General features: G+C 49.3%; 1 protein-coding gene across 1 annotated transcript; it reads left to right on the top strand.

The window, feature by feature from the left end:
- The first annotated feature begins 1,077 nt into the window (after positions 1 to 1,077).
- Positions 1,078 to 17,491, top strand: LOC116946597 (DBH-like monooxygenase protein 1). The gene is made up of 13 exons (XM_032961654.2): positions 1,078 to 3,520; positions 4,705 to 4,851; positions 6,288 to 6,467; positions 7,446 to 7,529; positions 8,532 to 8,711; positions 9,175 to 9,277; positions 10,113 to 10,348; positions 11,250 to 11,335; positions 11,886 to 11,982; positions 13,882 to 13,941; positions 14,175 to 14,305; positions 15,559 to 15,709; positions 16,136 to 17,491. Exons 1-13 carry the CDS (start codon positions 3,230 to 3,232, stop codon positions 16,391 to 16,393), a joined length of 2,004 nt encoding a protein of 667 aa, XP_032817545.2. The 5' UTR covers positions 1,078 to 3,229; the 3' UTR covers positions 16,394 to 17,491.
- The last annotated feature ends 231 nt before the right edge of the window (positions 17,492 to 17,722 follow it).

Here is a 17,722-nt window from a genome sequence, read left to right as displayed (position 1 = left end):
ATCTATACTCTACATGTGTGTGCGTGTGTGATCACCCGGTAGTGTTGGCAATGAATCATTGCCAACAATGATTCAAAATGTTACGTTTGATCGAACAGATTCGCCTTTTGCCTATCCCTCCCCCTCCCATCGCACACACTCACTCCGCCGTCCTTCGCGCCCTTATCTGCTCCGTTCTGGTGAACGACGCCCTCAGTCATTCTCTTGGCTCAGTGAGTGGGTGGTCACCCCTTCTCTGCTGCTGCCCTGGGGAATCTGGAATGCCCTGGCAATTCGTGCTGACAAGCCCCCGCAAGAGCAGACCCAAGATCTTCATCCCAGCTAAGAAGCGTCTCATATGAAGTAAATACAAAGACCCCCCCCCCCCCGTATACCTTTAGCCGCTCGAGAAAAAAAAGTCCACATTGTGCTGTTGCACGTGACGGTAGGCTACGGTTGAAACTTGTTTCTTGTTCAATGTTAAAATTCCCTGCCGTGCAAATTGCCACCACCAGATCGATCATGACACAAATGACACACACTGAGCTGCAGAAACATTAAATGATAAACAGATCGAGGGTGACTATAGTAATAATGTGAAGAAGGAAAACAACAGCGATACAAAGAGCAGCAGAAGAGATGGTGCAATCTCTCATGAATCAACAACCTCGTGATTCACGCAACGGAGAGGTTGAGGTGATTACCCAGTAAACATCCCAACGTTGAGGCAGCGTTGGTACGTACTTGTAAACGTTGACCCAACCTTGAACCAACGTTCCACATTTTACTGTGGATGCGCTGAAACTTACTGAGTCTTGGCGTCGAATGTATAACGTTTGACCTGAGCCGACCCCCCCCCCCCCCCCAATAAAGAGTCCATCAATCAGAGCTCTCGATTGTGTAACGGGAAATGCAAGTGCAAGGTCGCGTGGAGCTGACCACGCAACTCACTATCTCGTGGTGTTTTTTTTCCGGCAATAATAGGTGCTCGCTCATAGCGCTTGGCCGTACGGCCTCTCAGCTTTTACGAAGGACCTTTGTATATTTATACGACGCATGTCACTGCGCGCTGGTGTGTGTCCAATGATGAAAAAGACCAACATCGGCCGTATTGCCTTCAACGGACTTTTGGGGCAAGTGCTGTTAGCTCGTAGCCAGCATCGCGCCCGGCCGCACTCGGAGAGCAGCGCTCACAAGGGGTTTTTTTGGGTTGTTTAATCCCGGAAGCCGAGATCAGAATCAGAATATTTATTTATACTGGAGGAATCCGATGAGCTAAAAATATTTTTTTCATAGGTTTCTAGTAGGAGCGGGTAAGAACGTTTAAACAACAACAACACACACCTTGCCATGGATTTCCCGTGAGAAAGAGAGAGATAAAATAGGGCACATTAGGGGGGTGAGAGTGACCCATCGTGGCCCCTGTGTTAACACAAGGGGTGAGTAAGCTCAGCGCAAAGAAAGGGTGTGCAATTCCAATCCCATTGTGTGAGCACACCGAACATTCCAAGATGCGATCGGCGCCTATTGCAAGGCGATTAATTTAGGCATCGCAGGGCCGGGAAGAATGGTGGGGATACCTTCATTCTGCACGGCCGATGATGATGATGAACTTGTTACAAATGTGTTTGACATATTAGGGCAATTAGTTGGTCATGAATTGGACTCAAACTTATCGGTTAGGTTGCTCTGATCGTGTGTGCAATCCGTGCGAATCTCTGCACGACCGCTCCTCAAATAACAGGTGATCGCAAAAAACACTTGTCCTTGCAGTCTTATGACTAAAGATTGGAATATTTGTTGTCTGTGTGTGCTCCGTGGAGCGGTTGTGTAGCGGTTAGCGCGTTGCACTACGAGCCCGGCCACCCGAGTTCGATTCCCGTTCACGGCCACCAATACCAGTGACGATTACATGACCCGGTCCGGAGCCTCCCCTAGGTCGACTCAGCCTCCAGTGACTACCTGGTGCGGTGCGCAAACACCGCCACTTGGGAGGCAAAAGGCGGTCGGGCGTGGTGCTGGCCACCCACCCCCTCGTGTGGCGTGCCAGACTTCATCTCTCTTCGGCTGTCTATCGCGAACTATGATGATTCCCTTTTCACACCATCAATTGGAAAACTCCCCCTCCCCCCCTCGCCAACCGGCATGTGCACCCGCATGTACACCACCTCTACACCGTTCATCATGCTAAGTCGACCAATCAAATGCTATTTTTTATGCTAATTCCTTTGTCAAGGCACCTTGTTTCCTCGCACACAGCTTAAAGGTCCGCGGTCTGAGCGTGGCTGTGTTTCACTCCAGCGCTGTCCTCGAGACAGCCTGGTCCCTTCACCTGATGAAGGCCGCTTGTGTTGTGGCCGAAACGTCGTGATTTTTGTTGTTTTATTTTTTACCTACGTGACTTTACCGAATAGAACCAAAGAGTATGGATCCTTGCAGTCACGAAAGCTTGAAATCTAGAATATGATGACAGCGCTGGTGGGATGAGAGAGAGCCCAGCCCTTGAACGTAAGCATCGGCCGCACTGTGGGCGAGAGTTGCTCGTCAGCTTCACGGGATTTGTGTCGTGTCGTGCCGCTGCTGGTGTTGATGCTAAGCGGCTTTTTTTCCTCTCCCTGTTTTTCTTCAACCCTCTTGACCGAGTCGGCTACGGCACTTCTCCACTCCAGGCTTCATAGGTGGCTCGCTAACAGAACTTGCCTCAACAGTATGTTAAAAGCTTTACGGGCGGTGTTTGGTCCGCATACCTGTCAACCCATACGGTTTACCCGTGTTCTTGTACAGGGAAATATAGTTGTATGATCTATACGGCGCACAACTGTTTCAATACGGGAAAACATTGTCAATTTGTTTGTGTTTCTCCCTGGTGATGGAACTTGGTAGGATGAACGTTGAGATTTATAACTGCAGCAATGGGTCCGTGGAGAGTGAGTGGGTGGGTGAGTAATTAAGATATTGCAGAAAATGGAATGTCAGCCCTCATTCTTTCCCCGCCCCACTCGACATTACGACACGACCTTGGAAGGTGCCTTATAAAAAGTTAGGCTTCGAAAGTGCGAGCTAGCACAGGTGGTTAGCCATCAAACCAGGGTCCACAGCAGAAGCAGCTGACAATTGTGTTTGAATCTATAAGTGAGGAAGTTGCGACGCAATCTGTAATAAAAAAAAAAATCTGTAATTTGGTATTGTCAAAGTATTGTTTTATTTAATTACCACAGTCGATTTTTCATAAATTATCAGACAAATAATTATGCTTAGCCACGACCTACCAGCGAGGATGACGACGATGGTGGTGATGGTGGTGATGATGGCCGTGGGGGTGTCCTGTGCCCTGGATCCTGACGCCGACCTCACGTTCAGCACCGAATTATCTCCGGACAAATTTCACGTCTCGTGGGCGTTCGACAGCGACCAGATCGTCCTGGAAGCTCGGGTTCGCACCCGGGGCTGGGTCGGGCTGGGTCTGAGCTCCACGGGGATGATGGCCGGCTCTGACGTGGTGGTCGGGTGGGTGGACAGCGCAGCCGCTACCCACCTCGTGGTGAGTGCCGAGCGGCGGGCAACGCGTTCCTCTGTCCGCTCACCACAACACTCCCCGTAGTTTTCCAGAGCATAGGCTTTCTCTGTCTCTCTCTCCCTATATTGAACCCCCCCCTCCCCCTGTTGGAGGCGTCTTGATGACTGTGATACTGCCGTGATGGCGATGGAATTAATAATTGTGGATGAGGTGGCCTTGGTCACGATAATGATGACGACAACGGTGATGGGTGATAATGATAAGGATAGTGCTGCTGTTGGTTGTGGTATCGATGATGATGGTTTCGTGGTGTTTGTAGTGGTGAAATTGATGTGATGAAAGTAACGTAGGTAATGGTGACGCAGTGATGGTAGTGATGATGATAATGGTGGTGGTTGTAGTGGTGATGTGATTGGTGTGATGCGTGGCCACGCTGCCTCTAAACCCACACGAGAATCCTTTCCGCGCCCACATAAAACCCTCCTGCATTCATTGCAAAACCAAAGAGGTGACTAATGACATTCTTCCAACCATGGAAATGCTCCTGCATTTGCGTGTTTGGCCGCTTCGATAAATGGGTGTTCGGCGTGTGTGGATGCGAAGAAACCGGATCACCCAGAGAGAGAGTGAGATAATCTACCACGCACACAAGGGGAAGAGCACTCAAAACCTCAGCACACATGGATTTACGAATCCATCACAGCCTAAGCCCTGCGATACCCGGTATTCCCAATGTTTGTGCTGTCATCATCAGTGCGATACAATTGTACTCAAAGTTGTTTTAATCTGGCTCATCGCTTTCCTTAAAAAAAAACCTTCACTCAAACGGTGATAGTTTTTAGGGGAAATCTCATCCCCCTGTTTGCAGTTTCCTAAAAAGAAAACTGCAAACACAAGGACCGCCACGTGTGTTTGCGTCCAACTCCTGTGCCTATTTAAACAAGGCAGGTGTGCTTTCAATGGGAAGGTCGCACGACAATTGAGGTGCCGCGTTTGGCAAGGAGATGCCATCTCCCTCACCTGCTATGAAGGAGGCAGTGGGATTCGATCCCGGACCCTGACGCGTTTAAATTATTTGGTTATTCCCACTTGTGGTGATGATATACGCCACTGTCGATTAGCTATCACGTGTGGCCAGGTCGCCTCTAACCTTGGTCCCCTTTTCATCCCCCCCCCCCACCTGCATTGGGCTGCTGCTGTGCGGTCAGGACGCACACATCGAGGGGGAGCGGAGCCTGGTGCGGGACGCGAGCCAGGACTACAAACTCGTGCGGCTCAGCGAGAACGGCACCCACACGGTCATGCGCGTGGTGCGCGCGCTGCGCACGTGCGACGCCAACGACAGGGACATCACCGTGCGTGTTGCACACACACACACACACGTGTACACACACACACGTGTACACACGCACACACACAGATAAATACAAAGATCCCCCCTTATAGCCTTTAACAGGCCGTTCGAGCAAGTTCTGTTAACGAGCACCCGTGAAGGCCAGAACGGCACACGAGGGGGTGGTTGACCAGCATCATGCCGGACCGCCTTTGTCTCCCCAGTGGAGATGTTTGCGCATCACACGAGTCGCTCATTTTGAGGCTGAGTCGACCTAGTGCTACCCTCTTACACTCCATGTGTAGACCACAGGTCACTCAAAGAAAGGATGCATCTGATAGGACCCACCATCTTGTGGCGTGACGCCGTTAGTCGTGGCACAATCGGGACACAATTGGCGGAAATTTTAAGTCGACGCTATCCTACTAGAGCTTACCTGGGGGTAAGGGCTGGAAAGTCACGTGAAGGTCGACCATAATCCAGGTGCAATACTATGGATGTACTGAAGAACAAACAGAATTATCTTTTAACGAACGCCAGCTTAGGCTTTTAAAATTCCGAAAATTACAACTTTCACACTCAACAAGCATCGTAAACGTTAGCAATAAACCGCACCGCCCATCCTTAACGAGCTTCGCTTTACGATGGAGCAGTGCCATCGACACAAGGCAGTACATCAGCTATTGGTCATAAAATACATATGCAGACATATTGTCCTGTGTAAACATTTAGTTAAACACAAAGTGTTTAATCAAACAATAATCTGGTGATGCTGCTGCTCTTAAAACAGTTAAACAAATTCCGTTGTGGTGTACATAGATTCTACAGCGGCCGCCTCCTCCCCCTGTAAGTTTTACCGGTTAGTGTTGTCCATTCAAATGTCCCCATTAATAACTATAGGGACTCCTCTACTTACAAAGGAGTTAGGTTCCAGAGGTCTGTTCGTAAGTCGATTTATTTTTTTCTGTCGACTCCTAACATGTTGTACGGCATGTACACTAAACACAGGAATGGCTTTGAACGTTGTATAATCTCATGTAAATGTAGATGCAACTGGTTCTTCATGTTCTGCAGATGTAGATGCTACCACTGCCATCGATTACGCGGCGGTTGAACTTCTACGGATAGGTTTGTTCGTATCTCTGAAAGTTCGAATGTTTGTAAGTAGAGGAGTCCCTGTACTGCACGTACACATTTACTGAGTCAAGCAGTCCACTTAAAGAGTCCGTATCTTACAGCGTTGACACCAGACAACTTCCCACCGTCTCACGCCACCACTGAGTAATGTCATCACTGACAAGGGTTCTCGCAGTGGTGGCAGTAATAACTGAACGTGGCGCCTTCCCAACTCCCCTTAACATGTTCTCAAATGTTCACAACCAGTAATGTTCTGAATCATCAAGCCTTGTTGACCTGCGTGTGTGTCTGTGTGTCCACTCGTGCCTTGTCTTTCGGCAGGAGGACACGGTGCGTTTGATCTGGGCCTACAGCGTTGACGACCCAGCGAGCGAGGCTCAGATCCTGTACCATGGCGCAGCCACGCGGGGCTCGAAGAGCGTTCAACTTCTGAGCCACGGGTCTGCCACCGAGCAGCCCCTGCCTCCAGATCACGACTCCTTTAACCTGACTTTTGACAAGGTGCGTGTAAGCCCCAAATCACGCACGGGTGAATATCCCCCGTACGCGCGACATTATTTAGATTATTTTGCTGCTATGAATTTCCACATGATAAGCCACTTTGTTGAGCTATCATTCGTGGCCAGGTCACTTTTGAAAAATAAGTGAACACCCCAGTGGGCTGTATCTGATAAGATTAAAATAGCTTAGTTTTATTTGTATTTTTTTGTTAAATTGATTTGTTTACCTGTGCTATACTTGCACCCCTATCGTGTGTTTATGTTGTTGTAACGTTCTGACCCGCCCCTGCTGAACATGTGAAAAATATATTTATAGCTCATTGAATTCCTCCAGTATAAATAAATATTCTGATTCTATTAGCCCGTTGGGGGTCAGTGCCTTAAGTCTCGGCGCTTACACTCGTAGGCCACGTTGGGTTCGTTGCCGGCCACTGGATATTTTTCCCCCACTGATAAGAAATTGGCAGTAACCCAAAAAAAATGGCATGTTGAGTAAGTCAACGTTGGTTGACATTGGATCAACGTTTATGTTAACTGGGAAATCAGTTATATGAATACGTAAATCAATCCATAAGTAAATTTTTCGATGATAGTCCAAAGCTATTTTTTACTCATTGCATTAAAAATAAACTACATTTATTTTAGCGTAAAGAGATATGAGGGCGCGACGAGGCAGTCTGAACGGCAGCTGTTGTGTTATGTGGAGCGCTACGGCGGCGAGATGTTAACTCTCTCGACTGGTATACAGGAGGTCGTGGGTCGTGTGGATTTTTCTCCGTGTCCTCCGGTGTTTCCCTCCACATTTAGAAACATGCGGTTTGAGCATTTAGCTGCTGTAAATGTCCACATAAGCCACTCCCTGAGCTATCATTTGTGGTCAGGTCGCGTCTGAAAAAAGAGCTATATTGCTGGTAAAAATAAAACATCGTTTTTTAATAGTTTCGTTTCCTCTGTCTCCCCTCGCCGTGTCCGCTTCCAGTACCCGATCCCGGGCGCCTCCACATTTTACGCGTGCAAGCTCGTCTCTCTGCCCAAGTTCAACAAGAAAAATCACCTCATCAAGGTTCACAGCGGGGAAAACACTGCACGCACACTTCCATTGATGTCACTTGCTGTGCGATGGAGCTAGGGGAGGGTGTTTGTGGGGAAGACGGTGGGTGGGCGTGTGTAGTTTTTGGCCCGTTGACAATGCAACACCCTGTGCCACAACGTTGTCACCTGACACGGTAGTGGAGTGTAACATTTGCGACGCGAGGTATTTAGCTTTTTGTCCTTCATGATAAATCTTTAAACAGATGTGTTGAACCCTGCCCTTTCCCGTGTAACTTCGCCTGCTACCTTACCTGCCCTGTTGGCCGCGTGGCCATTGAAAAAGAGCTTCCCTAACTCACCCGGAAAAAAAAAAACTCCGAAGTATGTGAGCCTCAAGACTCTTTAACTGGGAGGGTTTTGCATTGGGATGTTGGGCAAGTGACATTATTACGTGTTTGGAATGTGGCAGGAGACTAGAGTATACACATCAGACTGATATGTACAGGGTGGTCCAGATGTTTTGTAACCCACATTTAATTATTTAAAACTGAATATTTTTAAAGTTAAATTTACTTAAAACAGAAAAGAATATTCAAATGAAAAAACTTTTAGGGTTCAATTAATTGGCAGTCACAAGCCATCTGGAGCACCCTGAACAAGCTGACATTCTCCAATATTCTGGCCACCTCGCAGTCCAAGCCTGTGCATGTAGTGAGCTGGTATTCTCAAGCAGTCACCCACCAAATCAGGTACTTACGAGGCTCAATCCCATTTGGCTTGGGAGATCTGACGATATTGCAGTGCATTGAGGGTGATTGACTTTTAGAGAGTGGCGTTGATGCTTCGTCCCCATTAACATGTAAAGTTGGACCAACGTTGCCCAAAAGTTGGATCAACGTTGCTTCAACGTTAGTCAAACGTTGGCCCAACGTTGGTCCAACGGTTTGCAAACCAAATGCAAAAGTTGGAAACCGCGTGTTCCACGTCCACCCCACGCGTTCTTCACGTGTGCACCCCTCCACTGTGCGTGCAGGTGCAGCCCATCGTCCAGGCCGGCAACGAAGCGTTCGTGCACCACATTCTCGTGTACGTGTGCCTGGACAACGTGAACGCGTCCCACGTGGGAGTCACGCACCAGTGCTACCACCCCAACATGCCCGACTCCTTCTCCACCTGCACCTCCGTGCTCGCTGCGTGGGCCATTGGCGGCGGGGTGCGTGGTAACCCCGCACGCACGAATGCACACGCATCACCCATCGCACATCTGCGCTGACGATTGTGTGTGTGTGTGTTCGTGTCTGTATTCTCATATTCGCATGCACGGTGTTACTTTGTGCGTGTTGTTCGGTGGTGCTGCCATCACGACCTTCATAGGTGCCCGTTAACAGCACTTGCTCCTGCAGTCTGTTAAGGCTATGTGGGTGATCTTTGTCTTTATATTGTTTGGGGAGCGGTGGTTGTAGCGGTTACTGCACTGTGTTGCGAACCCGGTGACCCGAGTTTGAAGCGGTGCTGGGTCCTCCCCTAGGTCGACTCAGCCTCAAATGAGTACCTGGTGCGGTGCCTGAACATAGCCACGTGGTGCTGACCACCCACCCCCTCGTGTGCCGTTTTGGCTTTCATAGGTGATCGCTAACGTACGGGGGAATCTTTGTCTTTGTGTGCCTGTGCTACAGACGTTTGACTACCCCCCCGAGGCCGGGTACTCCCTGGGAGCGCAAGGGGACCCCAAGATGGTCCTGATCGAGATGCACTACGACAACCCCGGGCAGGTGCTAGGTACGGGACGCACTCACTTGTGCGCGTGGCATGGCTCATTAGCCAGGCCCTTTCGAGACCCATCGCCTGTTCGCGAGCCACCTACTCTCCCAATCGTCTCCACCTCCCTGCGATTCCGCCTCCATCATAATCATCATCACCCATTTTCTCTTTCTCCATGATTTGTGTCCACTCTATACTGTACGAGATGCACACAGATGCATTATAATACTGTATTCTGACATTTGAGAATACTATCAATCGGCAGAGTTACCGTGCGCTCTGAAGAAGGGCCATTGCCCGAAACCATTTTTATATATTATTTATTTTATCAGAGTAAGTTTGTTTGCATGATCACCACAAGTACATGTGGTTAATGCAGACTTTATTCCTTGCAAAAGGTTTATATTTGGTGTTTGAATACCGTAACGCCTGTTTTATTGCCAAAAAGGGTAAAACCTATTCTTATTTTTTCATATATATTATTAATTTCAGTGGAGTTTGTTATTGATGAATCATTAGGCTTTGTTTGCTTTATAACCAGGCCAGAGTCCATTGTGACTGTCTTTTTTTAAGGAAGCAGTAAAAAAGTAAAAATTTATCACGAATAATAATTAAGCATTATATATTTATTTTATTTAAGATTATACCATTAACTGGTTGCAAATCACGGGCACGCAAACCTAATAGGTTGGTCTGCATATGACAAGCATGGAGAGAAATGCCAGTGGGACATCTCACGGTCTGCGATTAAGAACAGCCGACGTTGATTTACAACGAAAAAAAAGCCTTACAAAACACGACGAGATTTGAATTGTGCCCCGCCCGCACGTCTTGCTCTCACCGCGACCACCAGACGTGATCGACAGCTCCGGTTTGCGCTTCTACGTCACGCCGCAGCTGCGTGCCTACGACGCCGGGGTGCTGCAGGCCGGCGTCGGTGTCAACAACCTTCACTTTGTGCCGCCCGGAGCCTCCTCCTACACGAGCTACGGCGTCTGTCCCACCCAGGGATTCGCCACCGTCGACCACAACGGGACCTCGCTGCGAGACGCGATGCCACGTCCGAGGGGCGTGGCGCTAGGTAGAGAGGTGAGGTGCCCCATAGGACCGACAACATCCACTCACCTGGTCCCTGTCTACCTACGAGTCCCCCCCCTCCCCCACGCCCAATGTCTCGAGTGGTAACCGCACAGCAACACCACCCGACGACCACCCAGCACCGTGAATTTCTGGGCCGACATCGCAACTCGGTGACGTGGGCAGCGGGAGTGTGATTAATGGATCTTTGACAATCCACTGCCGGATGGTTTCCCCGATTCACGGTGTGTGTCGGTCATCGGGGTCGATTGACCGAGCTTCTTCGCCATGCTGCTCAGGCCGGGTTGGTGGCTGGAAAATACTTCCAACAACGGCTGGCAATCATTGTGTCAATGATGAACACCGACGTTGTTAATGGGACAATAAAATGTGCAAACGTGGACAGTGGTAGACGTACCGTTGGACAACGGTAGGGGCCTTGAGGCCTGGGGTTAAGAACACCTCTTGTTAAGCTACTCGCCCGTGAAGATTGGCTGAATCAGCTCTATGAGGTGCCTGTGTTTGAACCCCTTGGGCCCCTCTTGCAGGATTTGCTGACCGACTAGTGTCAGGTGCAGTCCTCTTTTGTGCCCCGTTGCTAGCTTGCCTATCTTGCCCCATTGCGTACACCTCTGCCCGTCACTCTCCTCATTTTCCCCTTTCTCTTCTCTTTAATTTTTTTCTCTCCTCCCTGCCTCTCTTTCCTGCCTAGGTTCATTTTACTTTAGATCCTTTCGTCCGTGCCGTACACGGCGACCCCCCCCCCCCCCCCGTTATATCTTTTATTTGTTTGCGCGATTGCAAATATAACTTAAAAAGAGGAAACATAAATTGGAACAAATATTCTAAAAGTGTGGGCCTGCCCAGTGGAGTGCTACGGCCGGAGAGAAAAATTGGCGTTGTGTTCGTACAGGTGACGCAGAGCGGAGAGATGAAGGTCTTCGCTTCGCTCCTGCATGCTCACCTGCTGGGCAAGGCCATCCAGCTGCGGCACTACAGGTGAGTGCGACGCTCTTGGCAAGAGCAGCACGAGGCTGATGATACGCCCAATTCTGGTCCTTTATAAAGCGTCACAATGCGGCGATGTTCACGAGGCTTTATGAGTTTACGCGATAAAAGATTGCAACACAAGCGGCACCGGTGTCAGCTTGAACCAGTGAACTGTTCGTTACACGGCAAGTGTTTACGCAATCATCAGGCGCTCGCAGCATGCAATTATTTAATTTGTATTTGAATTGAGAATATTGGTGAATTTGTAAATGTGGCGTCGATATATAAAATAAATATAAGTATATGATCAGCAACTTTTTTGGCAATGGCCCTGATTCACAGCTCTTCTGCATGTGCTTTGAAGAAGAGCCATTGCCCAAAACGTTGCCAATTCATATACTTATTCTAAGGCTGAGCAGTGTTATTGACGAATGTGTTGAGTTTGTTGCCATTAACCTATTGCATCTTTGCACTCCATGGCAAAGTCTACACCACTGCCAATTTGGAAAACCAGGTCCCAGTCCAACACTCACCCAGTGTTCACTGTCGCTTTGGCCAGGGCTGGAAAGCAAATCGGCGAACTGGGTCGCGACATGGGCTACGACTTCAACTTCCAGGAGACGCGCTACCTGACAAAGCTCGTCTCCGTGATGCCGGTGAATACCTAGGGGCCGATTACGATCGCTCACAAGTGGGACTAGCTGCAGAATTATAAAATTCAAATACCGAGTCATGTAGGCCAAACGTTCGGCTGCCATTTGTGTGACCGCAGAAGACCCCTTTTAAACCAGGTCTACTACTCAAGCGTTGTAAGTGTGATGAAGGACTCCAAATGCCGCCCTTCATGGATCAAGTTTATTGACCTCAACAACAACGTCCAGTGCCCACCAGCAGCCAACACAACTCCCTTGCTTTCCCTCTCCTAAGCACCACCTCCTGCCCCTCTCTATTCCCTTTTATCCTCTTATCCCTCCCCCACTCCAATCTCCACCCATTCCCTTCCTTCGAACCAATATCTCTGCTCCCCTAATAACAGTCCTCAACGGACCCCCTTGCCTCTTTCAAATATCCCCGCCTTCTCCCTCTTTAAATCTTCCAACCAATCACCATCTAGCAAGCCATGTCAATGCTCGCCTTGCGCAGTAGCGCCCCATCGTGACGGTTGTGGTGTTTATAATATCCATGGTCACCCCCATGTCCTACAAACACGCTATCCAAGTATGGCTGATATCCTTACATAATAGTCAGGTATCAATTCGCCTCGCTTGCGAAAGGATGAATGGTAATTGATCGAGGGTCACGTTGATTCAAGTATAGATCACAGACAAAATATGCAAATAAGACAATAATTTATTCTCATGCGATTGATTCAATGCATGTATCGTGAGCTTATAAAAAAAATCAATTATTCTGGTAGGAAACGTAGTGGACTGGAAGCCCAACCGGGATTAATTCACAGGAAGCAGAGGATTAATTGTGTATGTCTGTGGATGTCTGTCCACGTGGGAGGGGTGGGGCTAGGTGGAGAGGGGAGGGTAGGGAGGGGCTGGGTGGGGAGGGGCTGGGTGAGGAGGGGAGGGTGGGGAGGGGCAGGGTGGGGAGGGTGGGGCTGAGTGGGGGGTGGGAGGGGTGGGGCTGGGTGGGGTGGGGCTGGGTGGGGTGGGGCTGGGTGGGGAGGGACTGGTCACCCCGTGGTGCCCTTATATGGACTGGAAGCCCAACCGGGATTAATTCACAGGAGGCAGGTTGATTAATTGTGTATGTCTGTGGATTTCTGTCCACGTGTATCCGGACACCCGGATATATTACAAAAGCGCTCCTAGTGGATATTACTGGTAGGAAACGTAGTGGACTGGAAGCCCAACCGGGATTAATTCTCACAGGAGGCAGGGGATTAATTGTGTATGTCTGTGGATGTCTGTCCACGTGTATCCGGACACCCGGATATATAAAAACATCGCCACCTAGCGCCCATTTATACTGGTACTGGTAGGAAACGTAGTGGACTGGAAGCCCAACCGGGATTAATTCTCACAGGAGGCAGGGGATTAATTGTGTATGTCTGTGGATGTCTGTCCACGTGTATCCGGACATTCGGATATAAAAAATGGGAGGGGTGGGGCTGGGTGGAGAGGGGAGGGTAGGGAGGGGCTGGGTGGGGAGGGGCTGGGTGGGGAGGGGAAGGTGGGGAGGGGTTGGGTGGGGAGGGTGGGGCTGGGTGGGGGGTGGGAGGGGTGGGGCTGGGTGGGGTGGGGCTGGGTGGGGCTGGGTGGGGTGAGGCTGGGTGGGGAGGGGCTGGGTGGGGAGGGGCTGGTCACCCCGTGGTGCCCTTATAAAACTCAACGTTTAACCTACTCACGCCGGCTTGTGCCAGCCCTCGCAGTCGGGCATATTGTGCGGAATACACCACGCCGCCGTTAACCTGGCCACTGACCGAGCAACCAACGTTCCTACCAGCTCCCTCCGCAGGAATGTGTTACACGAGCATGGTTGATTATTTTACCTTTTTGATGACCTTGTGTTTCACCCCAATGTTTTGTTGCGTTTGATTTCAGGGCGATTTCATCATCACAGAGTGCCTCTACAACAGCAAGAACAAAGCCACGACAACCACGGTAAATTAAATCTACACGCCTCCAAGTATGAATTATGTTATATGGTGTCTTAAAGAAACGTACGTATGTATGTATGTATGCATGCATGTTGCACTTCTTTTGCACCGTACGTAGCCAACCCTGATAAGTGTTACCGACACAAGTGCTGGGATCCTCCTGCCCGCCCCTCCACCAATAACGTCTCACAATCTCACTACCACATTATCCCATCTCTCACGCCTTTCTCCCCACAGGGTGGGCTCAGCACCCAGGAAGAGATGTGCCTTGGCTTCCTGCACTACTACCCCAAGGTGAACGTGTCGCAATGCCTCAGCGTTTACAACATGACGGAGCTGGCGCCCGCCCTCGGATACACCGTCATGCCGTGAGTTGTGGTGGAATTATTCATCGGATGGTATATATCAGCGTTGACTAATATACCGAGCGCTGTGATGTTTATTTGTCGATCTCAACGGGCTCTCCAATCCATCAGAAATCTTTGACCACCAATTACCCATGTCGATTTAACCTTATAATTGATATACAGTGCTTGTATCATCTATTGGTCGAAATTATTCATTGATTTATCATGTATGAATGTTTAGTTGGCGATAAGCCCACTTACTTTTTGTAACGGTCAAGATTATGTATCTAACCTGTGTATGTTCTCTAATCCACTTGTTCCGCTTTTCTGTCTCAGTGTAATCTGAAGCGTGCATCTCTCCAGGGCTCTTTGTGTCCCTTTCAGACACTACCTCCATTTGCACAGGGATTTGGAGTCTCTGGCCCCTCGAGTTCTCAGTTGGTCAAACTAAATAATAATAATAATTCAAATGTATAATTCACATTCCATCCTAGGATCCCAATGCGCAATGCATAAAAAGCAGTAAACAAAAACAGAACTAGGGCAACCGACCAAACTAAAGAAGGGAGGCCACTTTCAAGAGATGGGTTTTCAGAGCAGACTTAAATATATTGCCCGATTTCAAGTGGCAAGGTGTTCCATAGCTTGGGTGCCACACTAACAAAAGCCCGATCGCGAAAAGAGTTCAACCAAGACCTATGGAGCGCTGAGCAGTTGGAGATTAGAAGATCTTAAGACCTTGATGGAATATATAAATGTACTAGTTCCTGCGAGTAATGTGGGGCGAGCCCTTTTAAAGCCTTATAGGTTATATCTTGACTTAAAGCTTTCGTGACTGCAGGAATTCATATTTTTTGGGTCTTTCGGTAAAGCCACTGAGAGACCCATTCACTACCCCTATCACTACCCCAACCCCTATAACTACCCCAACCCCTATCACTACCCCAACCCCTATCACTACCCCAACCCCTATCACTACCCCAACCCCTATCACTACCCCAACCCCTATCACTACCCCAACCCCTCCTCCTTAACTACTCCCATCTGTCCTCCTGTCACCATAACTACACCACTATCTTATGTACACTTTCATAATTGTTGTAAAGCGCCTTGGATTGGGAGGCTCGGTAAATCCATATAAGGTTAGATAAGCCAGCAACGTGCATTCTTGATTGCCATCTGATGCTGAAGTTCCCACACCGCGTCGGGTATATATTTAAGGCCAAAATACTTTATGCTCCGCGTGATGCGCGTGTTATCTGCCCACCTCACAGTGATTACCCACACACGGTGATAACCCCCGAGGTGGACAAGGGGGAGCCGATCTTCGCCGTCTACGACAACGTGAACTGGACGGAGCAGACTATCCGCTCTGTGGAAAAAGCGGCACGAACGGCCAACCATTACGCGGTGCACAGCGACACGGTGAGTGTGAGCAAGAGGGGAACTATGTTGGGAGACTGCTGATGGGGTTGACAATGAACCGCATATTAACAGACTGTTAGGGTGGGCAATCGCTGTTAGCGAGCACCTACAAAAGCTGGCACGGAACATGAGGAGGTGGGTGGCCAGCACTATGCCCGACATTTCCTCCCTAGTGTCAATGCTTACACATTGCACAATGTACTCATTTGAAGCTGAGTCGACCTAAGGGAAGTCCAGGGTCAGTTCAGATTATCGTTAATGGTGTTGGCCGTGAGCGCGTTGTAGTACATTGGGCTATAAACCACTTCACTACCACTCCCCAGACGCACAGAACATATTACAGAGGTGTAAGAATCATATTGACCTGCTTACCTTCTATATTCCTCAAACCCCCTTCACCCATTCCCACTCTCAACACCTCCGCAGAATGGGTACCAGTATTTCCCTTGGCAGAGAATCCCCGAGATCCCTGCGGCCCCCGAGGCGCCACCCTGCAACCCCACGCAACCCACCACGACACCCGCCACGAAACCCACCACGAAACCCACCACGAAACCCACCACGAAGTCCGGAGATAAGGGGGCAGCCCCGAGCGTGCACCCCCACGGGACCTGGCTGCACCTGCTCCTGACGCTGCCCATCGCGACTCTCGCTCTGCTGTTTGCGGAGCCTCTCCTCGCCTAACTCGCGGAATAAAGAGGCTCAAGAGCTCTGATTAAAAAAAAATATATGTATGATTGCATTCACGACGTGTGAGAAATCAATTATTTGTGATAAGCATGTGTTGTGCCTGACTTATAAGGGTCGGAATGCATCTATATACCGCGCTTACCTGCCCCGTCTACATGGAGTGCCACGGAGTGTACTGCTGCTCCGCTCACCCATTGCTCTCCCGTGCTCATTAATTCTATCCTACTGGTCTGCCCTTCTTGCCTAATATTCCACCCTCAGCCTCTCCCAATGTCGTGAATAACTTATTGCGGTTGGCCCAGTGAACCTTTCCCTTCTGCGCCCATACAATGCCCACACAATGCCCACACAATGCCCACACAATTTTAAGCCAATTTAGGGGCACCGCAATGTAACCTGTCCTGTGAGGGTCGGCCAATCTCCTGGCACCGGGAAACCGTGGGACTCTCCCTCTAGGAACCCTTCGGATTAAAACCCGATGTGCCAGGCAATCCCCCGCTAGGACACTACGTGGGCGCAAGTTCTGCGTGTGTGCGCGTGCTCAGGGTGGGGGCCGGGAGGGGATCGCGGCGTTTGCAGAGTTGCTCCACGGTCGTGGCACCACAAGCGCCGAGGTGAGAGAAGCGCCGCGGGGAGGTCGGAATTTTTGTTGAGCTGAGTTTGAAAGTTAAAGAGTTTATACGCATACAAGAAAATGGGAGAGCATCCTTGAGTACAATCACGAGGGGTGACGCCACACTGAGGCCGGTGTTTGCTATGCGCAATACGGGACAGTCCTCGACCTACAAATAGGTTCCGTTCCAGAGACCAACTCGTAAGTGGGTTTGTTCATATCTCGGAACTAAATATGTAATTGTACGTACTGTACATAAAACATCTTGTGGTTTAACAAAAGAGGGACATTCATCAATAAGAAAGGTTGCACATTTGCATGTCACACTGTAATAAATACTATAAAGTAAATAAAACAATGTAATCTACCACGAAAAGAAAAATAATCAGTTTTACTTTCATTTGCCTCGGGTCCTCATGCTGGCTTGCTTGTTGGAAGGGTCGCATTGAGTCTCCACAATTGCACACACGATCCCCTGTATACCCTTGGGGGGTGGGGGTCAGACATTTGTGACGATGTGTGACGAGGGCGGAGCGGGGGGGGGGGGGTGAGAAATGTGACGTCACATCAAAATGCGCAACTTTAAATAAATATAGACAACACGTTCTACTTAATTAAATAGACTTTTTAATAAATGTTTTCTCCTACAACATCAGAGTGCAGTGCCATATTAAATACGCACTACAATAACTAATAGTTTAAAGCGATTT

This window comes from Petromyzon marinus, chromosome 27 (genome assembly GCF_048934315.1).
Source record: "Petromyzon marinus isolate PM22_M1 ecotype Great Lakes invasive population chromosome 27, UKy_Petmar_22M1.pri1.0, whole genome shotgun sequence".
Lineage (NCBI taxonomy): Eukaryota > Metazoa > Chordata > Hyperoartia > Petromyzontiformes > Petromyzontidae > Petromyzon > Petromyzon marinus.
This window is presented reverse-complemented; position numbering and strand designations above follow the sequence as displayed.